Genomic DNA, 27,886 nt, shown 5'->3' with positions numbered 1-27,886 from the left:
TTCTGAGACCAGGGTCCTGAATCTCAATAAAGGTAGCTATGGTGGTATGAGGCTTAGCTGGCTACAGTGGACTAGGAAACGTTACTAAAAAGGACAGTGGACAGGCAATGGTAGGTATTCAAGGAATGAATAGGTGAACTCTAAATATTCCTATTTGGCGCAAGACTGAAAGGGAACTATGACCCAACCATGGCTTACAAGGGAAATTAGAGATAGTATTAGATTCAAAGCAGAAGCTTACAAATTAGAAAGAAAAAGCAATAGAGCTGAGGATTGGGAACAGTTTAAAATTCAGCAAAGGCGGACCAAGGGATTGACTAAGAGGAGGAAAACACAATATGGAAGAAAGCTAGCGGGGAACATAAAGACTGACTGTAAAGTGAAAAAGATTGACAAAAACAAGTGTAGGTCCCTTCCAGAAACGGGGGAATTCGTAACCGGGGACAAAGAAATGGCTGAGGAACTAATTTTGTACTTTGCTTCTGTCTTCACAAAGGAAGACCTTAATAATGTACTGGAAGTTCTGAGAACTGGAGCTGAAGGACATCAGTATTAGTGGAGAAATGGTTTTGGGGAAACTATGGGGAACAATATGATCAGGGGGTTGGATAGGGTGGACAGTGAGAGCCTTCTCCCGCGGATGGATATGGCTGGCACGAGGGGACATAACTTTAAACTGAGGGGTAATAGATATAGGACCGAGGTCAGAGGTAGGTTCTTTACGCAAAGAGTAGTGAGGCCGTGGAATGCCCTACCTGCTACAGTAGTGAACTCGCCAACATTGAGGGCATTTAAAAGTTTATTGGATAAACATATGGATGATAATGGCATAGTGTAGGTTAGATGGCTTTTGTTTCGGTGCAACATCGTGGGCCGAAGGGCCTGTACTGCGCTGTATTGTTCTATGTTCTATAATGGGATTGAAGGCGAATACATCTTCAGGGCCTGATAATCTTCATTCCAGAATACTTAAGGAAGTGGCCCGAGAAATAGACCCATTGGTGGTCATTTTCCAAAGTTCTTCGGACTCCGGAAAGGTTCCTACAGATTGGAGGGTAACTAATATAACCCCGCTGTTCAAAAATGGAGGTAGAGAGAAAACCAGGAACTATAGACCAGTGAGCCTAACATCAGTAATAGGAAGGTTGCTGGAGTCGATTATCAAGGATTTCATAACATAGCATTTGGAAAACTGGTATAATCAGACAAAGTCAGCATGGATTCATGAAAGGGCAGTCATGCTTGACAAATCTACTGGAATTCTTTGAAGATGTAAGTAGTGGAGATGACCAAGGAGAATTGGTGGATGTGTTTTTTTTTTTTAGATTTTCAAAGGTTTTCGACAAGGTCTCACTTAGCAGATTACTATGTAAAGTTAAAGTGCATAGGATTGCAGGTAGTGTCTTGAGATGGATAGAAAGCTGCTTAGCAGACAGGAAGCAAAGAGTTGGCAAAATGGGTCTTTTTCCAAATCGGTAGTGACTAGTGTGGTATCGCTGGGATCTGCCAAGACCCCCAACTGTTCACATTATATATTAATGATTTGGACGAGTGAACTTAATGTATTATCTGTAGATTTGAGGCTTTGATAGCAAAAATAGGAAAGCAGATTATTTGAATTGGTGTAAATTGAGAGGTGGATACTCCGAGGGACCTTGGTGTCCTCGTGCATCAAGTACTGAAAGTAAACGTGCAGGTACAGCAGGCAGGAAGAAGGCAAATGGTATGGTCTTCATAGCGAGGGGATTTGAGTAAAGGAATAGGGATGTTTTACTGCAACTGTAGAGGACGTTGGTGAGGCCACACCTGGAGTATTGCTTTGGTGTCCTTATCTGAGGAAGGATGTTCTTGCTATGGAGGAAGTGCAGCAAAGGTTTACCAGGCTGATTCCTAGGATGGCGGGACTGTCCTATGAGAAGAGAATGAAATCAGTTAGGATTATGTTCATTGGAGTTTCGGAGTGAGAGAGGATCGCATAGAAACTTTTAAGATTCTAACAGGATTAGAAATGGTAGATACAGGAAGAATGTTCCCGATGGTGGGGAGTCCAGAACTAGGGGTCATAGTTTGAGGATAAGGGATAACTGAGGTGAGGAGAAATTTCTTCATCCAGAGAGTGGCGAATCTGTAGAATCCACTACCACGAAAGTAGTTGAGGCCAAAATGTTGTGTAATTTCAAGAAGGAATTAATATAGCTCTTGAAGGCTCAAGGGATATGGGAGCGGGGGTGAGAGAGAGCTAGGATCAGCATGTTGAATTTGGTGATCAACTATGATAACGATTGGAGCAGCTTCGAAGCGCCTACTCCAATTTTCTATGTAATGTAAGACCGTCATTATCTTGTCAATTTTCATTATCCACAAGATTTCACTGAAAAGGTATCATTTGTTCTGAAATATGCATCTTTTGAACTGAACCTTGGTGTCTACTTTGTAGAGAAAGTCAAGCCCACTACAGGGACTTGTGGCATCATACAGTGGAGAGAGTGATGACGAAGAGCAAGAGACAGTTCAAGACCTGGAAGAAAGGCTGACCGATTGGAACAAAATAGCTTGTCTACTGTGCCGAAGGCAGTTTCCTAACAAAGAGGCACTTACCCGGCACCAGCAACTCTCTGACCTGCACAGGGTAATGAGAACAAAATTAATCATCTTTGTAGTATGTGTAAATTCAGTGTAGGTTCATGACACAAAACACAAAGCACTCTGACATTCTCATCTTGATCATCATCATCATCTATCACCTCGATATTGAGTTTTACAATAATTTTACTTGAAAGTTAGTCTGTTCGTTTGGTCTATGATGAGAAAACATGCACCACACTGACTTATTTGAAAAGATGCATCAAAATGAATCTGAGACCAAGCATTGAGAGAGAATGAGTGGTTTGCCTTCAGTTTTAAATTTTGCAATGGTATAAAGCCTTAGAATTAAACTTATACAAAGTATAAGCCATGGACAAAACCCTCTTGTACCCTGCATCCATTAGGAATTTGGTAAATTTACAAAGCTTTTGAAATCTAATCCTACTTGCACTAATGGAAGGACAGGTTTTTTTGCTGCTAGTTCTACCAAATATAATTTTGGTAGAACTTTTGGCTTGCCTGTCACCTGCGAATGATGTGGAACGTCTTGGAGGGAGAACAGCAGCTTTCATATTGCAGCCAATTGTTACATTTCTTAGCCATAACTGCACTTTCTATGTTTACAGCAAAATTTAGAGATCCGTAGAAGGTCGAGAATGTCTGACCGAGAACTTGAGGCATTAGAGAAAACAGAAAATGAAGTAAGTTCGCCTGTAATCAAAGCAACAAGAGCAAAATGCTTGTGATAAGTGATGTAGCTGCCTCCTATTTCTCATCTACAAGGTCCCCTTCAGCAACTGCATTCAAAACACATTATGTTCAGTCTGTATGCTGACAATACCCAGCTGTTGTTGGAGGGAGGGAGGGTTATAACTAATTTCTCGTCTCGCCACCCGTCCATGAACAAAAGGCTGTTTTTGATTTATTTCCCCCTTTTATGAGCAGTAGCGTATTTCCCTACCCCTCTGTTTTGGTGTGATCAAATTTTCTGTTAATTACCCCACAAACTCAAGATAGGATAAATTCAAGAGGTTAGTTTATTTGCGCACATTCAAACTGGAGAGAAGGGTCGCAACATTGCCGTCACACTCGAGACAGTAAACTGAGCAATAGACTAAAAATGATTTACAGTGCACAGATCATAGAAAACAATTATTGTTTCACAAGGCTTCCAGGATCAAAGTGTTTTTTAATTCACTTTTCATGGGGTTGACTTCACACTGAGGCACGCTGAGATGAATCAGTCTTGTAAGTGATTGCACAGAATTTCCAGCAGAAGCAGTGTCGATGGGGCCAAGTGTTCAATGTGGGCAAAGTTATTTTTCTGTGTGTCTGCCAGTCAGATGGTAAACGGCAGACTGAGCTTTGCAGTTTACCAACGCAATATTACTGGTTCCACGAGCCAGAGGCCCATGCCACATGAATCCTACTTTTCCCCCACACTCTTTGACAAAGGATGTGTACCCCTCATCTGGTGCCCCCAAGATTGTTAATGTCTCCAATATCACCTCAGTATTTCTTGACCTCTGTCTATGTCATGCTTCCTTGATATCGAGCCTATTACAATAATTGTATTTGAAAGTTAATCTGTCTGGTCCTTTGGTCTATGATGAGAAAACATGCACCACACTGACACATTTGAAAAGATGCATCAAAATGAATCTGAGACCAAAACGTAACGGGAAAGTACTATATTCTGGAATGATCCAACCGTGTGAAATTAAGAATTGAAAGGACGGTTACAGGGCCCATTGTCTTTAACAGATGCACAGATTCTTGTTGGCCAGACTGGGTTATGAAATGTCGATGATGATTGTTTAGCTATCTTTGAATTTGCTCTGTGCAGCTCACAAGCTCATTAATGGCTCCCCAGAGATAACTGTGCAAGTTTGTGAAACTGCCAGATAGCTCCTTTTGTTTGGGTTCACGGACATTGATTTTGCCATTTTAAGGATCTTTTTTTTAAATTTAGAAAAAGCCACAAGAATATTTTTATCAGTTCTGTGGACCGGTCTTATGGACTTGAAACGTTAAACTTTGTTTCAGGGCAACACGGTGGCGCAGTGGCTAGCATTGCTGCCTCACGGCGCCGAGGTCCCAGGTTCGATCCCGGCTCTGGGTCACTGTCCGTGTGGAGTTTGCACATTCTCCCCGTGTTTGCGTGGAGATGTGCAGGGTAGGTGGTTTGGCCACGGTAAATTGCCCCTTAATTGGAAAAAATGAATTGGGCACTCTTAAATTTATTTTTTAAAACTTTGTTTCTCTCTCCACAGATGCTGCCAGACTTGCTGAGTTTATCCAGCATTTTCTGTTTTTATATTAGGATGTTTGTTTTATAAAAAATAGTGAGAGAAATTCCATCTGATTCAATATGTGGAAGACCAAAGTAATTTGGTCCTTTGCCCCTGCAACATGCTTAATTCCCTGGCTACTGATCCTCCCTGGTGATTTTGTGAAGCTGTACCAAAGATTTTTGAACCCTCTTGGCATGTTTGAACTGAGCCGACATTCAGTTACCAATACCACCTTGCATTTCACAGTGTGGCTGCCTCAGGCATGATCCTTTGGCTGACCTCCCACTTTCCATCATCTATAATCTTTGTCTCAAACTCTAATGCCTGTGCCTGAAGAAGCACCAAGTCACTCATCCATCGTTCTGCTTGATGACCACCGGCTAGCAACACCGTGGATTTAAAATTCTCAACCGTGTGAAATAATTTCATGCTGCTACCATAAGCTTTGGAATTCCTTCCCTGATCGCCTCTTTGCTTTTATGGTGCTACTTAATACTTGCCTCTGACCAACTGGCCACAATATCTGTGGCTGTTATTTGTTTGATAACATTATGCAAAGTGCTTTGAGGTATTTTATTATGTTAAATATGGTAGATAAATGCAAGTTGTCATTTTCAGTAACTGGATCAAAGTTGGGTGATATTTGAAACAACTCTGAGCTGAAAAGAGTAGCATCAGTTTTTAGTGAAAATACTGCAAATTGCTGCACGGGGTTTTAACAAAAAATGTTGCATTAAATTACATAACATTTGAAGTAGCATTAAATGACTTGTACCGTAAAATTTATTTAATCAGTGTTGTTTTCCCTGTCCCTCCAAAGATGAAGTATAGAGACAGGGCAGCAGAACGAAGAGAGAAGTATGGAATCCCAGAACCACCAGAGCCCAAGAGGAAGAGGTTTAATAATGCTGCCGTAATGTAAGTTTAATCATTATTCTCTGTACAGCTATCCTAATTGTCCAAAAATAGGTAACTAATAGATCCTGATCATACCTAGAGAAGAACTTGTGATCTCAATTTGAACTATGTTTACTTTGTTTAAAGCGGTTATCTTTTGAGAACATTTTCTGACATTGGGATTTTAATTATAAATTGCTGAATTCTTCCTACCTTTATCTCCAGGCACATAATGTATTAAAATGTCAAAAAAAGTAGGTTTATGCAGTGTGGTAGATTTGAATGAAAAGCCAAACTCCATCACCAATTAAAGCTGAGAATCTTATCAAGTGAAAACAATGTTTAGAGAGAAATGGGAGTTAACGTTTTGAGTCTGGATGACTCGTTGTCAAAGCATTGTCAAAGTCATCCAGTTCAACGTGAGCTCCCTTTTCTCTCCACTGATGCTATCAGACCTGCTGAGATTGTCCACTACTTTCTGTTTTTGTTTCAGATTCCAGCATCTGCAGTAATTTGCTTGTATTTTTGTGCTGCTTATTCAGTTATTAAAACAAAATTCCAGTTACTAAAACAAAATTTCAGTTATCTTGTAATTCTGATTAAGAAAAGGCCTTGTTTTGTTCCGGTTGCTTATTTAAAACTTTTATTGCTAGAAAAAGAATTGATTTATTAGAAGGATGTTTCCATTAAACTATGAATGGGCCAAAGGCTCAGCTTTAATATGAGGACAATTTGGAGAGGAGCCAAATTCATGATAGCAAATTTCTCCAGATCATACAGCCGAAGTTAAGTACACTTGATTTTTTTTTTTCACTCAATTTATATAATTCTCACTTGGAAATGCAACAAGTGGTCATTTTCGAGGCGGAATACACTGAATAGTTAATTATCTGTAAAATTATTAACTTGGTTCCTGCGACAGTAAGAGGAATCTGACCTAAACACCATGCTTCCCACTCCTTCCATTGGCAGTTTTGCTGTAGACATTTGCTTCTTAACAAAAAGCTAGCAGTAAATTAGGTTTCTCATTATGCCAGCTGCCTGTTCCTTTTGACTCGCGTTTTTGGCCTGGCTGGAGAGTTTAAAACTAGGGACATGGTCTCCAGATATAAGACAGATGTCAGAGGTAGGTTCTTTACTCAGAGTAGTAAGGGCGTGGAATGCCCTGCCTGCAACAGTAGTGGACTTGCCTGCACTAAGGACATTCAAATGGTCATTGGATAGACATATGGACAATAAGGGAATAGTGTAGATGGGCTTTAGAGTGGTTTCACAGGTCGGCGCAACATCAAGGGCCGAAGGGCCTGTACTGCGCTGTAATGTTCTATGTTAGAGATCAGCCATTAAGACTGAAGACCAATTTCTACATTTGAAGGATTGGCAATCATTGAATTCACTTGGAGGGTTATGCATGCCCATTTAGGTATACTTGAGGCTGAAATTTATGACATTCTTGGATTTTAAACAAATTGATTGATGTGGGGATTGGGTGAGAAAGTGATGATCAGGTCAGGAATCAACCATGATTTTACTCAATGACAAAAGAATCTCGAGGGACAAAACCCCTGTTCTCATTTTTTACTTTCTTATGGATCATGTAGGACTTATTACGGCTAATTTCTTGTGTGGATCAAGCTGCCTTTCCCTGAAAAGAGTTTTTAAAAATTGGAGTGGATATCCTATTATATGATGAGCATCATTTTCTCATTGACAAATTGAACTTACTTTCTGGCAGTGCTGTCATTGAGCTCTCTGAATGCTTATGATGGTCAGAAATCAATATAAGATGTTTTTGTTACAACAGTGACTTTGAGCAGCCAACAAAAAATGGTATTAACAGTGACAACATTGGAAGCAGGATGCTACAGGCTATGGGTTGGAAAGAAGGCTCTGGGTTGGGTCGAAATCAGCAAGGCATTACAGCTCCTATACAGGTATGATGCTTTATTCTATTTTCAACTATTGTCATTTGTTGATGCAGTTCACATGGTACTCTAAATTTATTTTTAAAATAGAGAATAGGTGTAAAGTTTTTTTTTTTTTAGAACCACAGTTCCACTTTTGGTTTTTACTTTTTGTGTTGCGTTAGGCATTGATCTAGGAATATTATCTGTACCCACTAATTTTTGACCATAACCTGAATACTAGTATCTGTTTATGGCTTCCCTAGCATCTTGATGAATGGACGCTCCAAAATATGCTGCTTAATGGAATGGGTATACTTGGGATCCTTATTTGGGGGGTGGAGTCTAATTGGCAATTCTGTGATTGCCAATTAGAGCAGTAGTCTGAATGCCCATCAGCCTGGGTAACCCAATACGTTTTGAACATGTCTCGCAAAGAAACTCCCAAGATTGGGGCTGCAGGTGGGAGGGGAATGGGGAAAGAACTAAGATTTTTTAAAAACTTAAATATTAATCCTCGAGTGCAGGTGAATGATTTGTTCAGTCAATTTCTAAGTGTACTCTGGAAATGTTATTCCGGACTTCCTACGTTGTGAAATAATTGTGCAATTTCACAAAAGGGGGTTACTTTTCACACAGCATTCTGAATTTTGTCTAACAGCAGGTAGTGTTATTCCTTTTCATTTAATTCATGTATTACTGAATGTAATTGGGGAACTGATGGACCATTACCAATTCAATTTGGTTCACAAAGAGGATTCTGTTAGTTTTGGTGGATGCACCATGGAAACAAATTTAAATGGGCCTAAAATTGCAAGCTGTGGCCTGATATAAACTCAAAGCAGTCTTAACCAGTGCGAGCTGGTAACTTTTGTGCGACGCTCATCAATTCTAATTGGGAGTTGAGTTATGAGAGGCAGTAGTTCGTCCTATCACAATGAGCTGTTTCTGGGCGAATGAACTCCGGAGCTGCACTGTTTATTAATTCCATAACAATCTGGGTGCATGGAACTAGTATCTTTGTTTTCTTCTTGTGGTGGGGATACGGAATGTTTAAGCATGATTTCCACACAGTTCAATGTGGTAACAATTGATTTTTAATTTCAGGCTCAAACAAGGATGAAGGGTGCTGGTTTGGGAGCACGAGGAAGTTCATATGGTGTTACTACTTCAGATTCCTACAAAGATGCTGTTAAAAAAGCTATGTTTACAAGATTTAATGAATTGGAGTAATTTGACCATGATTGTAAATATGTAAATATTTTTTCCTAATTTTTTGCTACTGAGTATGTACTTGAGTAAGCAGTGCAATTTGTCTGTAGGAAATGTAATTTTCTTGCTTTGATTAAATCTTATTTATGTTAAATGTACAATGTACATTTTTGTATTGTCCATCAAGTGTATAATAATGTATCTACTGTTTTCTTTTGCAAAATAAATTTTGAGAAGAAGCCAAGCATTTTTCTTTGCAGTCAGTTTGCTCTTTACAAAGATAAAATTTGTAGCACTTGAGATCAACCACAAACAATTCATATAGATGTGATGGAACAGCTGAGACAGGAGCAGTTTCATTGTGTAAACTGTATTTTAATTTTTAAATTAATGTAGAATGTAAGGTATTTTGTATAATTTGAGACTTGTCGGTCTGTATGGACAGTCCAGCGTATACACTATTATGGGTCAGGGTTTAGAGAACACCAAAGTATTTCATGGAGTTTACCTGACTGACCCACAACTTTTAATGGATTTTGGTTATGAGCACAAGGGCCCACTTTACGGGTGTGATGCAACAGAGATCTATAGTATTTTTAAACAAAAACAATGTTTATTCTATGAATCCAGTTAACATTTTATAAACACACATTAAACATTTTTATCAATTACCAACACTGATAATCCCCACAGATACAATACTCTATAGGTAACCCTTAATAACTTTCCTAACACCATCCATAAGTCAAAACCCTTTTTAACAAAGACAATAGGTTTGCATTCCTTACAGAAACAGGTATTACTTTAAAATCATCAAGTGATCTGGAGACATTCTTTAGATTGCAGATTGAGAGATCAATACACATCTGTTCGGTTTGAATGCAGCTCTCCAACTGAAAAAGAAACTAAATACACAGTCAAAACAAGCTTCCAGCTCAAAACAAAAGTACAAAACAGCAGAGCCCATGACATCTCTGCAGCCATTTGATAAAACACACTTTTCTTAAAGGGACTCACATGACAACTGTTTCAGGAGCTGGTATGCTATATACTATTGCATTGAATGTGGACTTGAGTAGTTACACAAATGGTTCTGGTAGGAGCTCAGTTGAGACAAACTTTACTGCTCATGACCAAAACATTTCTTACATCTGTTCTGGTGCCCTGGTCAGCAATTTTCCCTTCAACCAACACCTAAAATGTGATCTGGTGTTGCAATTCATTGCTGTTTGAGAGCTTGTGTGTATCTTGGCTGCCACGTCTCTTAAATTACGACATTGATGACTTTTCAAATAGTAAAGCACAGTGTGATGTCCTGTGTTGGTGAGAGATGCTATATTGGATGTCCCTTTCTATTCTACTTTCAAGTCCTGTGGTTTATCATAATACAGGGGAGATATTTTTTTTGCCAATAATAAAAGAACCTTTCCGCATAAGTGCGAAACAATTGGATGTGGAGATGGTTGATGTTGGAAAAAATCCGTCTCTAATTTTGAAGAAAGGAATTCTTAATGTCATGTTTTGTGTTGGGCAACAGATATGTATCATGTGCAACAATATAAAATAAATTTGAATGGTAGTGCGGAAAGTGGACTTGGGATGCAGATACAACAAAATATGTATATTTTAATTTTGAAGTCCAGAAATGGCGTAGGAAGCTGATGCCAAGCTGCTATTGCACCTGCTATGCAGGCCTGATATTTACTGATTTAATGTGCTGAATGTCTAAGTTTTTTTTCTGCTGATGGGTCAAGTTGCCACATGACAGCCAATTATGAACAATGTATTCATGTATGTGCAGAAGATTATCGTGGCTAACAAACTGGCAAATTTTCCCTTGTGAACAAGCTGCTTTCCTGGTTTTATATTCAAACTTTTTCCCTATTTATAAATGAAAACCAATTTTGTTATCCCTAATTTTAAAAATATTATCTTGCATCCCAGCTATTAACACGAGCAGTCTGTAAATTTCTGAATCGTGCCCTATGAGCTTTTATGCTTAGTTTTTGGCAAGGAATGGCTTGTAAGGAGACCAATTATAGTATTCCACATATTTCTTCCAGCTTGCTTTTGCAATGGTATTGTGGGTGACAATTAGTCTACCAGGTCAGTGAGGGATTGGAAAATAAAGATGAGAATTTTAAAATTTAAGACATTGCTCGACAAGAAACTGAAGTAGGTTTGCAAGCACAATGATGGGTGAGCACGACATGGAACCACAGGGAGCAGAGTTTGGGATGATCTAAATAGGGGGTCGAAGTTTGGCAACCAGCCAGTGGTGTATTGCATGAATGCTAGGTTTCTGAGCTCAAACTGGCAGAAATAGGGTGATGTTAGGGAGGTGGAAATAAGTGGTCTGCAAATGTGACGAGAAGCTCACCTCGGGGTTCAATATGAGGTCAAACAGACTTGGTCTGTTGCCAGGTAGAGGGATGTAATCAGTAGATAGGGAATGGAGTTTGAAGCAGGAGTGCAACCAAGGGAACTTGGATAAGCAGTCTAATAATTTAGCACAGTACGAAGTCTTACAACACCAGGTTAAAGTCCAACAGGTTTGTTTCGATGTCACTAGCTTTCGGAGCGCTGCTCCGTCCTCGGGTGAATGAAGAGGTATGCTCCAGAAACATATATATATATTTATATATGACAGATTCAAAGATGCCAGACAATGCTTAGAATGTGACCATTAGCAGGTGATTAAATCTTTACAGATCCAGAGATGGGGTAACCCCAGGTTAAAGAGGTGTGAATTGTGTCAAGCCAGGACAGTTGGTAGGATTTTGCAGGCCAGATGGTGGGGGATGAATGTAATGCGACATGAATCCCAGGTCCCGGTTGAGGCCGCACTCGTGTGCGGAACTTGGCTATAAGTTTCTGGTACGCGGTACATACTCGTGTGACTCGGCCAACATTGTCTACCTCATACGCTGCAGGAAAGGATGTCCCGAAGCGTGGTACATTGGCGAGACCATGCAGACGCTGCGACAACGAATGAACGGACATCGCGCAACAATCACCAGGCAGGAATGTTCCCTTCCAGTCGGGGAGCACTTCAGCAGTCAAGGGCATTCAGCCTCTGATCTCCGGGTAAGCGTTCTCCAGGGCGGCCTTCAGGACGCGCAACAACGCAGAATCGCAGACAGAAACTCCATTCTGGATCTGTAAAGTTACCCCATCTCTGGATCTGTAAAGATTTAATCACCTAATGGTCGCATTCCAAGCATTGTCTGGCATCTTTGAATCTGTCTATATATATATATATATTTATTTATATATATATGTTTCTGGAGCATACCTCTTCATTCACCTGAGGAAGGAGCAGCGCTCCGAAAGCTAGTGCCATCGAAACAAACCTGTTGGCCTTTAACCTGGTGCTGTAAGACTTCGTACTGTGCTCACCCCAGTCCAACGCTGGCATCTCCACATAACAATTTAGCAACAGTGGAGGGATTGAGACTGCTGAGGTTCGTGTTGGGTTTTGTCAGGGGGCGTGGCATTCCTGCATAGCCGTCTAAAACAAACAAACCCCAAATAAGTCTTTGTTTTGAATCTGGTGCTGTTGTGAGGAGAGTGGGGATAGAGTGGAAGCGGCTTTCCGCAGTTTGAAGCTGCGAGTGCCAGCCTGCCTCTGAGGGGTGGCTGCTGTCTCGCTTTGGCGGCCATTAGTCAGTCGGCAATAAAATGGAGTCGCTCGCACTGGCCAACAGCGGCATTTCGCCAAACGCTACAGGGCAAGACTGGCCCCGCACAAATCGCAATGCTCCGTTGCCGCTGAGGAAAAGTTAGAAAGGGCTGTTCCTCCTGTAGAGTAAAAGAAGCGGCCATTTTTGCCCAACTGCTCCGCTATGGGAACTGTTGGGCGCAGCCGCAGGCCCGGCACTGCGCCGGCTCCCCGTGTCGTGCTGCGCATGCGCAGACCCAGCTCCCCTCCCCCACGCCGATTGGAACTGCGCAGGTGCAGACCCGGCATTGCGCCAGCTCGTCCCTCTCCCGCCCTGTGTGGAACCGCGCAGGCGCAGACCCGGCACTGCGTGCGGAACCGCGCGGGTGCAAACCGGCCGTCGGCATCGCGCCTGCGCAAGTACGAAGGCCCAGGCCGTCGTTGCGGGTTCAATAATCTTTCTCTCCCCGTGGACACTGACCGCGCACGGGCAGGTTATCCAGCCAGCACCGCTCTCCAAGGCGGAGGTAGACAGATTTTCGTGAGGCACGGGAATCAAAGATGGTCGGGACGAAATGGGAATCACAAACAGATCAGTCTTGATCTCATTGAATGGCGGAGCAGGCTCAATGGGCTGAAGAAAGACCACTCGGCCCATTGCGCCCCTGCCAGCTGCAAAAGAGCCATTCCGTCTAATCCCACTTTCCAGCTCCTTGGTTCATAACTCTTGAGGATTCAGGTCCAGTGCCTACCCAATAGGGAAAAAAACAGTTTAGTCCAGTATTCCTATTTCCCAATTTTTACTGGTGTTCCATTTTAAGATATACAAAGCCAGTTCAGGCCAGTGTTCCCATTTCCCCATTTTTATTGTTTTTTTGTTCCCCTCTCCTCCGAGTGTTTTTTGTGAAGCACCGAAGGTTCCTGACACCCTTTCATAGAACATTACAGCGCACAGTACAGGCTCTTCAGCCCTCGATGTTGCACCGACCTGTGAAACCACTCTAAAGCCCATCTACACTATTCCCTTATCGTCCATATGTCTATCCCGTGACCATTTGAATGCCCTTCGTGTTGGCGAGTCCACTACTCTTGTAGGCAGGGCATTCCACGCCCTTACTATGAGTAAAGAACCTACCCCTGACTATCATATCTATCTCCCCTCAATTTAAAGCTATGTCCCCCCCCCCGTGCTAGACTTCATCATCAGAGGAAAAAGGCTCCACCCTATCCAATCCTCTGATCATATATGCCTCAATTAAGTCACCTCTTAACCTCTCTAATGAAAACAGCCTCAAGTCCCTCAGCCTTTCCTCATAAGATCTTCCCTCCATACCAGGCAATATTCTGGTGAATCTCCTCTGCACCCTTTCCAATGCTTCCACATCCTTCCTATAATGTGGCGACCAGAATTGTACGCAATACTCCAAATGCGGCCGCACCAGAGTTTTGTACAGCTGCAACATGACCTCATGGCTCCGAAACTCAATCCCTCTACTAATAAAAGCTAAGTACGAAGTCTTACAACACCAGGTTAAAGTCCAACAGGTTTGTTTCGATGTCACTAGCTTTCGGAGCGCTGCTCCTTCCTCAGGTGAATGAAGAGGTCTGTTCCAGAAACACATATATAGACAAATTCAAAGATGCCAAACAATGCTAGGAATGCGAGCATTAGCAGGTGATTAAATCTTTACAGATCCAGAGATGGGGTAACCCCAGATTAAAGAGGTGTGAATTGTCTCAAGCCAGGACAGTTGGTAGGATTTCGCAGGCCAGGTGGTGGGGGATGAATGTAATGTGACATGAATCCCAGGTCCCGGTTGAGGCCGCACTCATGTGTGCGGAACTTGGCTATAAGTTTCTGCTCGGCGATTCTGCGTTGTCGTGGGTCCTGAAGGCCGCCTTGGAGAACGCTTACCCGGAGATCAGAGGCTGAATGCCCTTGACTGCTGAAGTGTTCCCCGACTGGAAGGGAACATTCCTGCCTGGTGATTGTGGCGCGATGTCCGTTCATTCGTTGTCGCAGCGTCTGCATGGTCTCGCCAATGTACCACGCTTCGGGACATCCTTTCCTGCAGCGTATGAGGTAGACAACGTTGGCCGAGTCGCACGAGTATGTACCGCGTACCTGGTGGGTGGTGTTCTCACGTGTAATAGTGGTATCCATGTCGATGATCTGGCACGTCTTGCAGAGATTACCATGACAGGGTTGTGTGGTGTCGTGGTCACTGTTCTGAAGACTGGGTAGTTTGCTGCAAACAATGGTTCGTTTGAGGTTGCACGGTTGTTTGAAGGCAAGTAGTGGGGGTGTGGGGATGACCTTGGCAAGATGTTCATCGTCATCAATGACGTGTTGAAGGCTGTGAAGAAGATGACGTCGTTTCTCCGCTCCGGGGAAGTACTGGACGACGAAGGGTATTCTGTCGGTTGTGTCTCCAAAATCAGTTGCATTCTTGGACACACTCGTCTCCATCAAGGATGGTCACCTCAGCACTTCGCTTTACCGCAAACCCACGGATAACCTCATGATGCTCCACTTCTCCAGCTTCCACCCTAAACACATTAAAGAAGCCATCCCCTATGGACAAGCGCTCCGTATACACAGGATCTGCTCAGACGAGGAGGAGCGTAACAGACATCTACAGACGTTGAAAGATGCCCTCGTACGAACGGGATATGGCACTCGATTCATCGATCGACAGTTCCAACGCGCCACAGCGAAAAACCGGACCGACCTCAGAAGACAAACATGGGACACAACCGACAGAATACCCTTCGTCGTCCAGTACTTCCCCGGAGCGGAGAAACTACGTCATCTTCTTCACAGCCTTCAACACGTCATTGATGACGATGAACATCTTGCCAAGGTCATCCCCACACCCCCACTACTTGCCTTCAAACAACCGCGCAACCTCAAACGAACCATTGTTTGCAGCAAACTACCCAGTCTTCAGAACAGTGACCACGACATCACACAACCCTGTCATGGTAATCTCTGCAAGACGTGCCAGATCATCGACATGGATACCACTATTACACGTGAGAACACCACCCACCAGGTACGCGGTACATACTCGTGCGACTCGGCCAACGTTGTCTACCTCATACGCTGCAGGAAAGGATGTCGCGAAGCGTGGTACATTGGCGAGACCATGCAGACGCTGCGACAACGAATGAACGGACATCGCGCCACAATCACCAGGCAGGAATGTTCCCTTCCAGTCGGGGAACACTTCAGCAGTCAAGGGCATTCAGCCTCTGATCTCCGGGTAAGCGTTCTCCAAGGCGGCCTTCAGGACCCACGACAACGCAGAATCGCCGAGCAGAAACTTATAGCCAAGTTCCGCACACATGAGTGCGGCCTCAACCGGGACCTGGGATTCATGTCACATTACATTCATCCCCCACCATCTGGCCTGCGAAATCCTACCAACTGTCCTGGCTTGAGACAATTCACACCTCTTTAACCTGGGGTTACCCCATCTCTGGATCTGTAAAGATTTAATCACCTGCTAATGCTCGCATTCCTAGGATTGTTTGGCATCTTTGAATTTGTCTATATATGTGTTTCTGGAACAGACCTCTTCATTCACCTGAGGAAGGAGCAGCGCTCCGAAAGCTAGTGACATCGAAACAAACCTGTTGGACTTTAACCTGGTGTTGTAAGACTTCGTACTGTGCTCACCCCAGTCCAACGCCGGCATCTCCACATCAATAAAAGCTAACACACCGTATTTCCTGCTGTGGATTCCAGACTCCTGCCACCTGCTGGGTTTAAAAAGTTACTCCACAACCTCATAGAATTTTTCAGTACAGAAGGAGGCTATGCGACCCATCGAGTCTGCACCAGCTCTTGGAAAGATCACCCCACCCAAGCCCACATCTCCACCGTAACCCAGCAACCCCAGCTATCCTAAGGGCAATTTACCATGGTCAATCCACCTAACCTGCATTTTGGATTGTGGGAGGAAACCGGAGCATCCGGAGGAAACCCACACAGACACGGGGAGAACGTTCAGACTCTGCACAGTCGGGAATCGAACCTATGACCTTGGAGCTGTGAAGCAACTGTGCTAACCACTGTGCTACCTTTAATCCTTCCACCAATTATTTTTCAATTTCTGACCTCTGTTGAATCTTTTTCTAGCTAGGCCACTCATCATGCTGCCTTTGTGTAGCACTGTACACTTGTCAGCATTAAACTTTATCTGCCCAGATGTATTTTGTCAATCTCATTATGTATTTTATGAGTTGCCTAAACTGCAATCCCTGGTTTGATAAGATCTCCAAATATAATAATTTTCATTTAACTTTTGATTTCTAGGTCGCTTATGTAGAGAATTAGTAGCGGTCCCAGCACCAAACCCTGAGGTATCCCACTCAATTATTTATCCACTCTGCTACAACTCTTCTAACACCAAGGGCGGGATTCTCCGACCCGGCGGGGGGTCGGAGAATCCCCGGGGGCCGTCGTGAATCTCGCTCCGACGCCGGCTGCGAAATTCTCCGGCGCCAGTTTTTGGGCGGGGCGGGGATCACACCGCGCCAGTCGGGGGCCGTTGGCAGCGGCCCCTCTGCAATTCTCCGGGCCCCGATGGACCGAGCGGCCGTCGTTTCCTGGCCAGTCCTGCTGGCGTGAAATGGACATGGTCCATCACGGCGGGACCTGGCTTGTAGGCCAGCCAGGTGAGTCCTCGGGGGGGGGGGGGGGGGGGGGGCGGGTGCGCGGGGGGGTAATGCTGGTGGAGGTCTCCAAAGCTAAGATTCAAAAATACAATGTACCACTGTATAGTCTTCAAGTCACTACTCCAATTCACTCATCACCCTGACTTGGAAATATATCACTGCTCTTTCACTGTCACTGGGTCAAAATCCTGGAACTCCCTAACAGCACTGGGTGTACCTACACCCCAGGAACAAAAAGTTTTGACAAATGTCTTTTTTCAGCAATACTCCGGTTCTGTTTAGCTAAACGACAGTTTGTAACTGGATTGTGATATTGTGAAATTGAAGACCGCAGGAAGGTGAGTTTCTCCCCTGGATATAGGAGAGGCATTATCTGTTTAAGTAACAGTAAGAAGTCTTACAACACCAGGTTAAAGTCCAGCAGGTTTGTTTTGATGTCACTAGCTTTCGGAGCGCTGCTCCTTCCTCAGGTGAATGAGGAATTCACCTGAGGAAGGAGCAGCGCTCCGAAAGCTAGTGACATCGAAACAAACCTGTTGGACTTTAACTTGGTGTTGTAAGACTTCTTACTGTGCTCACCCCAGTCCAACGCCGGCATCGCCACATCATGGCTGTTTAAGTAAGACAGCCCATTGAAGTGGGATAGTTTATCGTTTTCATTATTGATCCATTTAAGGCAGTTATACTTTCTGCTAATGATGGAATATCTACTGGTTTTCAATTAAAATGATTTGTTTACTTCCCAAAATCAGTTCAAACCTCTTTATGATGCCGCTTTTGTTATTATTATGTCATACCCTGTCGAAATGTATTTTAGTAGACTTTAATCTAGCAACAAAATTGTATGTATAACCTAATACAGGGTCCCAAGATGTTTCACAGCAGCATTACAAAATAAGTCACACAAGGACATATGGAGATATTTGGTCAGCTTTAACCAGAATCAAACAGGTAGGTTTTAAGGTGTGGCTTATAGGAGGAAAATGTGACAGAGATACAGAGAGGTTCAGAAAGTGAGTTCCAGAGCTTGGGGTTGGAAACTGAAGGCGTCAGTGGTGGAATATTTAAAGCCATGGGTGCTCTAGAGGAATTAGAGGAGCACAGATATCTCGGAGAGGTGCCAGGCTGACAGAGGTTCTAGAGATAGGGAGGAGCGTGACCATGGAGGGGTTTGAAAACGCAAGGTCGAATGTGGGAGGCCAGCCAGGAGTTCATTGGAATAGTCAAATCTGGAGGCAACAGGTTTCAGCAACAAATGAGCTGAGCTGGGTGCAAAGTCAGGCAATGTTACAGTGATGGAATTAGGCTGCCTAGTGGTGACATGATGTGGAGATGCCGGCGTTGGACTGTGGTGGGCACAATAAGAAGTCTTACACCACCAGGTTAAAGTCGAACAGGTTTGTTTGGAATTAGTAGCTTTTGGAGCGTAGCTCCTTCATCAGGTGAGACTAGTGGTGACATGGAAAACGGTCAGAAGCTCATCTCTGGGCCACGTAGCACCAAGTTCGCAAAGATTCTGCTTCAGCCTCAGACAATTGCCAAGTAGAGGGATGGAGCTTGTAAACGGTTCTCAATGTTTACTTGGAGGAGATTTCTGCCCCTCCAGTACTGATTGCCGGCCATGTAGTCTGACAAAATTTATTTTTTAATATAAATTTAGAGTACCCAATTATTATTTTCCAATTAAGGGCCAATTTAGCGTGGCCAGTCCACCTAACCTGCACATCTTTCTGGGTCGTGGGGGGTGAGACCCACGCAGGTACGGGGATAATGTACAAACACCACACGGACAGTGACCCAGGGCAGGGATAGAACCTGGTTCCTCGGCATCGTGAGGCAGCAGTGCTAACCACGTCTGACAAATTTAAAGACAGGTGAGGTAGAAATCGGTGTTTTCAGTGCACAAATGGAAATTGATGTGTTTTTGGATGATTTCACTACATGTCGATGCAAAATGGGACACCAGGTCATCAAGTCATGGCCGATCGGATGCATTGCAGCTGTGTGGGAGCATCCAAATGGATAGCATTGCTGGGTGGGGATCTGACACATGTGCACATGACCAGATAACTAACAAATAACTTATTAGTAAAGAAAGAGCTTGTATTTATATGGTGACCCTCAGAGAGGACACCTAAGTGTTTCATAGCCAACAATGTGAAGCCATTGTTATGTAGGCAAATTTGGCAACCAATTTGCATATAGCATTACCCACAAACAGTGCAATACATCAGCAGTTGTTACTTTTTGGGTGTTGTTGGTTGAGGGATACATTTTGGCCCAGAGATCAAAAGAACCCTTTCCCTTATAGTGTCGTATGAAGTCTCTCATGTTCGTCTGAGCAGGTATGTAATGCTCAGGTTAAAGTTTTGTCTGAAATATGACTCTTCAGCCAGTGTATAACACTGCCATTACTAAGCTGAAGTTTACAGCCTTTCAATAAGTGCTCAAGTCCTGAAGTGTGCTACAATTTTATGATTCATGGTTGTGGCACTCGATGTAGCTCATTATTGGCAAGGATTAAAAAGAATGTACGCAGTATTCTTGATGTAATTCTTGTCAAAATTGTTTTGTTTCTATGCTGAGGAAATCAGTTGAGATTGCTTTATGATGTAATTTGGCATTGTGATGTCTTTGATGAATTTTCTCTGAGGGTGATCACTGTTATTAGGGATAGGAGAGGGATGAAACTAATTGTTATGTTGGATCTACATCCCCTTTTGTGTGTATCTCCCGTATTGGGATGTGGGGCAGGTGCTTGCTAAATCCTTTCTCTCCATGCACCCTTATGTAGGTATCGCTGAAAGAGTGATGGTACAAAATTATTTGTGAATGTCAGTTTGGCGCAAAGCTCTTGTCTCTGCGTTTGTGGCCATAAACACCACCTTAGAGACTAGCACAGGATCATATTTCAATGTAATACTGAGGGAATGTATTGTTTGTCTCCAACAGTCACTTCTAAAGTCATTCAATTACTGTAAATTGTTATAGAACATTGGTGGCCCAGTGGTTAGCAATGGGACTGCGGCGCTGAAGACTTGGAAATATATCACTGCTCTTTCACTGTCACTGGGTCAAAATCCTGGAACTCCCTAACAGCACTGGGTGTACCTACACCCCAGGAACAAAAAGTTTTGACAAATTAACTCCAGGTTTGATCCTGGCCCTGGGTCACTGTCTGTGTGGAGTTTGCACATTCTCCATTGTCTGCGTGGGTTTCACCCCCACAACCCAAAGATGTGCCGGTTAGGTGGATTGGCCACGCTAAATTGCCCCTTAATTGGAAAAACATAATTGGGCACTCTAAATTTATTTTAAAAAATGCAAGTTGTAATAACTCCGACAAGGCCAGGCTTCACACAAAACTCTTGTTTATTTGAACAATGAAACAATTGAAAATGAAAAGAACCGCTGCTACGGGGGACAATGCTTGTATCCCAGCTCGGGGACCGTCGGGAACGCTGGACCAGTCTAAACTGTGGGTTTTAAACTCCCACGGAATGGATCCTATTGGGCGAACCTCATCCACTTCTTCGCATTTAGCTAGAGTTCGTAGTAGGTGGAGCAGATTGGGAGGTGGGAAAAGGATCTCTGATCTTCGTTTCTGCAGGGAGCGCTGAAACGCTGCTGATCTGGATTCTTCTTCGGCATTGGCTTTCGGAGGAATACCTAGTTCCTCGGCCTTCATGTCAGAACCAGAGTCTTCCAATCGGAGGAGACAGACATAGGGTCCTCTGTGGGCTGTAGCCTTGCGCCAGCGCCCTGCGCATGTGGCAGCCACCACTGGAGTCTAGCTTCAATGGGGGCAGGCTCTGTTGCTAACTTTTGGTTGGCTCTTAATTCGTAATTTGCTCTGTTTGTTTAACCTTTGCTCTAGAGTCGCCAGGTATCTTTATGATACCGCCACGAGGTTCAAGTTCAAGTAATGATCAATAACTCAACACACCAATTAGTAAGATTCAAATCAAAACACATTTATTATACACAGTAAATCACTACTCATGCATAAACTCTACTTTCTAGGCTATTCCTATCACTGAAAGGCCTATACTTAGCTTCGGACCAGCCCTCCAGGTCAGGGGAACAAATGGCCTTTCGTTCAGGTCCTGAGTCTGCAGGATTCAAAAGCTGGTATGGACTAGTAGCTAGGAGCGCCTATCTCGTAGCGAGCGTTGACTTGAGACTTACTTGGTTGGCGGCAGCTGAGACAGGTCACTCGTGGGTTGATTCAAGTTGTTGTGTGACCCTGCCAAAGAAGGACAATTTGAACTTGGGGGCTTTACTTTATAGTCCCCAGGGGCTTCCCGCCCTTTGGGGCAGACCCTGTACCTGGTTCCAAGTGATTGGACTACTTTCCGATCACTTGGATCAATTTCTCCAATGCTGGAGCGGTTCCCTGATCGCTGGGCGGTCCTTAAGTGTCCGTTGGCCTTCCTTTGTCTTGGCTCCTGCTGGCGCCAAGGAGTCTGGCTTGGCTTTATTCACCTTAACTGTTGCCATTGCGTCTTGGAATCGCTCATTACTATGCAGATGGCTGCTGCATTACTATGCAGATGGTTGCTGGTTTCAGTGCTGTCTGGTTGTTTTGCAGGTTTAAATATACATGATTTCCGCACTTGCTAGCCTTTGCCTGTGTTGGCTGAATTTCCCTTCAGCCTTTGCGGTTCTCCATTTTAAGTCGGGAAGTGGCCAACCCAGGTGGCTACAGCTCCCTACTTCTGAAATGGTCTAGGTGCTTCCTCCGAACATTGTCTTGAACCTTGACCTTATAGGATACAGGATTGTTTTCTCTAATATGATTCCACTGAAGCCATTTTCAAAATTCCGCATGTGGACTGTGTCATCAGGCTTGAACACACTCTCAGATTTTATGGCATTGTGATTTCCACTTTGATTTTCCTGTTGAAACTCCACTATCCCTGCCAAGTTTGGAAACACCAAGCTTAACCTGGTGTGAAGCTGTCACCCCATCAACTCCTGTCATGATATGGGGAGTGGTCCTGTAGTCAAATAAGAACTGTGCCAACCTAGTCTCTCTACATGTGGCCGGCTGCTATTTCATGTCATTGTTGAAGGTTTGCCCTGCTCTCTGCCAGCCCATTGGATGATGGATAATATGGGGCCATACTAATGCGTTTGATGCCACTTGATTTCTTTTTTAAAATTTAAAGTGTCCAATTCTTTTTCTTTCCCAATTAAGGGGCAATTTAGCGTGGTCAATCCACCTTGCCTGCACATCTTTGGGTTGTGGGGATGAGACCCACGCAGACACGGGGAGAATGTGCAAACTCCACATGGACAGTGACCCGGAGCTGGGATCGAACCTCAGCCCTCGGCGCTATGAGGCAGCAGTGCTAATCACTGGACTACCGTGCGCCTAGCCATTGACCAGGAAGTCCCATTAGTGAAGGCCGTGCCATTGTCGGAGACCAAGACCTCCAGTATGCTATATGTGCTAAAACTTTGTCGATGTTTCTCGATGGTGGCGGAGGAGGTCATGTGATTTACCTCCATCCATTTGGAATGCGCATCACCAAGATCAGGAACATAGACCGTAAGAAGGGCCCGGCGAAGTCTACATGCAGCCATGGCCTGCCTGCGTGGCCACTCCCATGGGTTTAGGGAGGCCGAAGGGGGGAGTTTTTAGTTTTCCTGGCATAAGTTACATCATTTAACCAGGTCCGTGATGCATGTGTCGAGCCCAGGCCACAAAACGTAGCTCATGGTGAGCATCTTCATTTTGGAAACCCCAGTGTGGCTGTTATGTAATTCCATTAGGTTTGGGCACCATCATGGGCAGGGAACAACTACCCGGGATTCCCACAAAATTCTACTTCACACTGAGTTCTTCTCTTGTAGGTATAGTTGCATGTCATCAAAGGGTTGTCTTCGGATCCCGCCGTTTAGGATCATGTGGTTTAGCCTTGATAACATTGGATCCTACTGTATCCAAGCCTTGATTTGCTTCGCCATTACTGGCCGGCAGCTGTTGAATGTGGTGCAGCCACCTTCCTCGATTATCTCGATGGACGCTGAAAAGGCGTTTGACCGGGTTGAGTGGAGGTACCTTTTGGAGATTATGGGGGGTGATTTGGGTTTGGGCCAAAATTTGTATCTTGGGTTAAGCTTTTGTATAAGGCCCCCACTGTGAGTGTCAATACCAATTCCCTGAGCTCGGGGTACTTTCAACTGAACGGGTACGTGGCAAAGGTGGCTGCTTACCCCGTTGTTTGCCTTGGCAATTGCAGAGTTAGCCATTGCGCTGAGACCATCTTCTAAGTGGAGCGGGAGGGAGCATAGGGGAGTCCCTGTATCCGGACGATTTGTTATTATACATTAGGACCCTCTCTCCAATGTGGGGGAGATAATCGAGGTGCTCAGGAAGTTTGGTTCCTTTTCAGGGTATATGTTAAACCTGGGCAAGAGTGAATTTTTTCCTGGGAGGGGAGCTGATCTGGGGAGGCTACCGCTTCATCTGGTCAGGATTAGTTTCTGGGTGTATCTGGGAATTCAGGTGGCCCACAATTGGGCCTTGCTGCATAGACTTGGCTTGGCCAGTCTCGTGGATGGGGTGAAGCCTGATTTGAAGAGGTAGGATGCCCTTCCTTTAATCTTTTTTTTCTAAGGCTCTTTTTGGTCGGGTCAATGAGATAATATCTACTTTTGTTTGGGCAGATACGACCCCTCAGGTTCGTAGGGCATTCTTGATTTGATTTGATTTATTGTCAATATTTTATGGACAATAAATCTTGCAAAGGGGTAGACAAGCCGGGGGGGTTGGCACTACCTAATCAGATGTGTTATTACTGGGTGGCAAATATTGATAAAATAGGGGGGTGGTTTAAGGAACCGGACTCTATATGAGGGCGGATGGAGGAGGCTCCTTGTATAGGATTGAGTTTTAGGGCTCTTTTACCACTCCTTTCCCATTCTCTCCGGTAAGATTGTCGTTGAGCCCAGTGGTAATCGCCTCTTTGAGAATCTGGAATCAATTCAGGCAGCATTTTAAATTAAGTCCTATGTTACTCTTGGCGTCGATTTACGGGAACCATAGGTTTGTGCTGTTTGATCTAGATTCAACATTCAGGGCATGGGAGAGGGAGAGTTTGGATAGATTTACGAATATGTTTCTGGAGGGTAAGTTTGCAGCGATAGAAGACATTGTAGAGAAGTTCCAGACGGGACGTATTTAGATACTTGCAGGTATAGGATTTTGTATAGATATCGGCGCCTTCGCTTATGGATAGTATCCTGTCCTTGGATGAGTTAGAGCAGGGAAGGATCTCAGAATTAATGGGCAGATGTTGGCGATGGAGCAGGCTTTGTTGGAAGAAGTAATGGGGAAGTGGGAGGAGGGCGAGTTGAGTTTGGTCTTTGAGCAGGGTGTGGAGTGATCCTCTTCATAGGGTCAACTTCACCTTCTTGTACGCAAGTTTAAGTTTGATAGGTGTTGCATAGGGTGGGTGCACTTGACCAGGGCGTGTATGAGTTGGTACTTCTCAGGGGTGGAAGAAATGATATCTTTCTTGGAGATATCTGATTCTGGGGTAGGGAATCAACCAAGATTGCATTCCTGGTCATGCTTTTTAAAAATAAATTTAGAGTACCCAATTATTTTTTTTTACAATTAAGGGGCAATTTAGCGTGGCCAATCCACCTAGCCTGCACATCTTTTGGGTTGTGGGGGCGAAACCCACGCAGATACGGGGAGAATGTGCAAACTCCACACGGACAGTAACCCAGGGCCGGGATTCGAACCCGGGTCCTCAGCGCCGTAGGCGGCAATGCTAACCACTGTGCCACCATGCTGCCCCATTCCTGGTCAAGCTTGATGTATCCCACTGATTATGGGAAGGTTCCATCCAGAGCTGCACATTTGGATGTGTGGGTGTGGAATTTGGTTAGGCTGCATGCAATTTTTGGATAGTGGTTGAGTGCAACATCTAGAAACACAAAGGAACATAGAATGTGTACAATGCAGAAGGAGGCCATTCGGCCCATCGAGTCTGTACCGGCCCTTGGAAAGAGCACCCCATTTAAGCCCCACACCTCCACCCTATCCCCGTAACCCCACCTAACCTTTTTTTGGACACTAAGGGCAATTTAGCATGGCCAATCCATTTAACCATCTTTGGACTGTGGGAGGAAACCTGAGCACCCGGAGGAAACCCACGCAGGCACGGGGAGAACGTGCAGACTCCACACAGACAGTGACCCAAGCTGGGAATCGAACCTCGGACCCTGACGCTGTGAAGCAACCGTGTTAACCACTGTGCTACCGGTGTGGCCTAGCCAAAAGGAAAGAGCAAATTGCAAATGGAAAGTTTGGAAGACTGACTTGAAAGCAGATACCTAAAGTGATTTTGCACTTTCATAAAGCATGTGTCTATAATGGAAATAAAGGACTTGCATTTATATTGTGCTTTACACAACCACTAGATGACTCAATGCGTTTTACTGCCAGTTAAGTACTTTTTGTAGTGTAGTCTATTGTAATGTAGAAACCATATACCCACAGCAAACTCCCATTAACTGCAATGTGAGAACGACCGAATAATATTTATTTATGATGTTGATTGAGGGGTCAATATTGGGCAGAAAAACACCCCTACCCGTCTTTGAATAGTGTACTCGGGATCTTTTACACATTCACCTCAGCAGGTAGATTTGGCACAAACAGAAAATGCTGGAAATTCTCAGCAGGTCTGACAGCAACTGTGGAGAGAGAACAGAGCTAACCATTCGAGTCTGGATGACTCTTCGTCAAAGCCCTTGGCGCGAGACCTTAGCCACGCACCTTATGTCGAGAGTGCCACCAAGACACAAGTACTGATGAGACTCATTAATATGTTGTATATACTCGAAACAATGGGCGAGACCTTCCGGCTGTTCACACTGGCGGGATCTTCCGGTCCTGCTGATGGCGCGGCCTGCTGCGGGTTTCCCGGTGGCCTGGGGGTGGATTAAATGGGAAACCGCGGGACCAGAAGAACCCGCTGCTGGCCAATGGCAGGCAGCCTCCCGCAATCTGGCCAGAGAATCTCGCATGTTAACTCTGTGTGTGTGTGTGTCTCTCTACAGTTGCTGCCAGACCTGCTGAGTTTAACCAGCGTTTACTGTTTTTATTTCAGATTTCCAGCGTCCAACAGTATTTTGCTGTTATTATCCTTTCAATAGATTAAACATGATACAAAAGTAGTAAGTTCAAGAGTAAAATAGGGGACTGCTTAGAAGAAGAAGTAGTAGACAGTGAAATTTCGGCCGGTGCAAAAAGTAATAATCTCTGGGGGCTTGGCTGTGTTAAAAGGGGCACGATAGAAATGCAGGCCCTGTGGTGCCTCCGGCGCCATTTTGCGCGCGTCCACCGGCAGGAGGCGAGGACTACAATTCCCAGAATGCGAAGTGTTGAATCCCAGCATTGTATCGCGGTGCACGCCGGGCCAGCCTGCTGCCGGGCGCCATCTTGTCTCGCCTGTTTGTTTCTGTGTGTAATGGCGGTCGGGGCTCTTGACGGGAGGTGAAGCCAGACCTGGCCGGGCGGGATTGGGTGCGAGATCGCTGCGACAGGCGGAAGGGCGGGGCGGCGGGTGTCGAATTCTCGAGCCAGCGGTAAGGGTTCAGCCGAGTACCCCCCCCCCCCCCCCCCATTCTCCGTCCGCGAGCTGGGTTGCGGAATCGGTTGCTGGAGGAAGGCCCTCCCCAGCTTTCAGCGGCTCGAACGGCGCCTCCGGGTGAGACCTGGCAGGGAGGGGAGGTGAGCCCCTGCAAGTTTTTTCGTTTTCCGGCCCCGTCCTTGTTTTTCACGCGAAGCGAGTCAATCAGACTCCTTTAGTTTAGAAGCCAGCTACCGCGCGGGTGCTGGAATGTGAAGCAGAAAATGCTGGACAATCTCAGCAGCTTTGACAGCACCTGGAGTGAGTAGACAGATAGAACTAACGTTTCGAGGACTTCAGCAAAGCTCCACGTTCATAAGTTTGCAGTGGGAAGCATCCACACTCATTTATTCGGCATTTGGATTCGTTGTGTTTTGGATTCGCTGTGTTTTGCTCACTTCAAACAGTTTTCAGGTTAACCCGTTTTAGATTTCCACTTAGCCATTTTTTTTGCCATTTCATTTTGGTTCTAAAACTTTGATCCCTGTTTAGGTTCAAATGTGTTCCAAATATTGCCCTTGGAAGTGTCTAACTTGCTGTTTTTTTCTATTAACCACTGGCCTGGTTACAATGTTTAAAAAAAAGATACCCCAAGAGTGCAATCAGATGAACATTGACAGTGTCAAACGAGAGGAAGAAACACTGGGACAGGTGATCAAAGGAGTGGGTTTAGCAGTGTACCTTAAAAATGAGGGGTTTAGGTTTTGCTGCTTGCTTCAATTGCTCATTACATCCTTGCTTTGAAGTCTCTCCACAATCTCACTCCTCCATAATCTCCAACTGTCTGAGAGAGCTAGACTCCCTACAATTTTTGCCCCTTAAGTTTCTTGATTTCAGTTGCTCCACCATGCGTGGTGGCTGCACCTTGAGCTTCCCAGCCCAAACTCTGCAATAAAACTAAAAAAGGCTGGGGATACTCCATTACCGCGGCATTTGTAGAGAGAGAGAGAGCACTTCATATTTCAGATTGATGATCTTTCCTTATAGTCTGGAATG

General features: G+C 44.5%; 2 protein-coding genes across 7 annotated transcripts in view; both read left to right on the top strand.

Annotated features, from left to right (window-relative positions):
- LOC140388543 (RNA-binding protein 5-like) overlaps window positions 1-9,137 on the top strand; it is a 67,580-nt gene extending 58,443 nt beyond the window's left edge. For both annotated transcript variants that reach the window (XM_072472919.1, XM_072472918.1), the window contains exons 21-25: window positions 2,438-2,629; window positions 3,213-3,287; window positions 5,701-5,798; window positions 7,582-7,711; window positions 8,789-9,137. In XM_072472919.1, coding sequence (XP_072329020.1) covers window positions 2,438-2,629; window positions 3,213-3,287; window positions 5,701-5,798; window positions 7,582-7,711; window positions 8,789-8,914 — 621 coding nt within the window. In that variant the 3' untranslated portion in view covers window positions 8,915-9,137. The remainder of the gene's footprint in view (window positions 1-2,437; window positions 2,630-3,212; window positions 3,288-5,700; window positions 5,799-7,581; window positions 7,712-8,788) is intronic.
- A 17,565-nt stretch (window positions 9,138-26,702) lies between these two features.
- LOC140388541 (RNA-binding protein 5-like) overlaps window positions 26,703-27,886 on the top strand; it is a 58,175-nt gene continuing 56,991 nt past the window's right edge. Inside the window, exon 1 of one of the 5 annotated variants that reach the window (XM_072472916.1) lies at window positions 26,703-26,846. The gene's annotated coding sequence lies outside the window, so the exon portion shown is untranslated. Of the gene's footprint in view, window positions 26,847-26,887; window positions 26,992-27,050; window positions 27,152-27,886 lie in introns of those variants that run through there. The other 4 variants (XM_072472913.1, XM_072472917.1, XM_072472914.1 and 1 more) reach the window with 4 other exon arrangements.

Source organism: Scyliorhinus torazame, chromosome 13, assembly GCF_047496885.1.
Source record: "Scyliorhinus torazame isolate Kashiwa2021f chromosome 13, sScyTor2.1, whole genome shotgun sequence".
Taxonomy (NCBI): Eukaryota; Metazoa; Chordata; class Chondrichthyes; order Carcharhiniformes; family Scyliorhinidae; genus Scyliorhinus; species Scyliorhinus torazame.
Note: the sequence above shows the minus strand (reverse complement) of the source record. Positions and strands in the feature narration are given on the sequence as shown.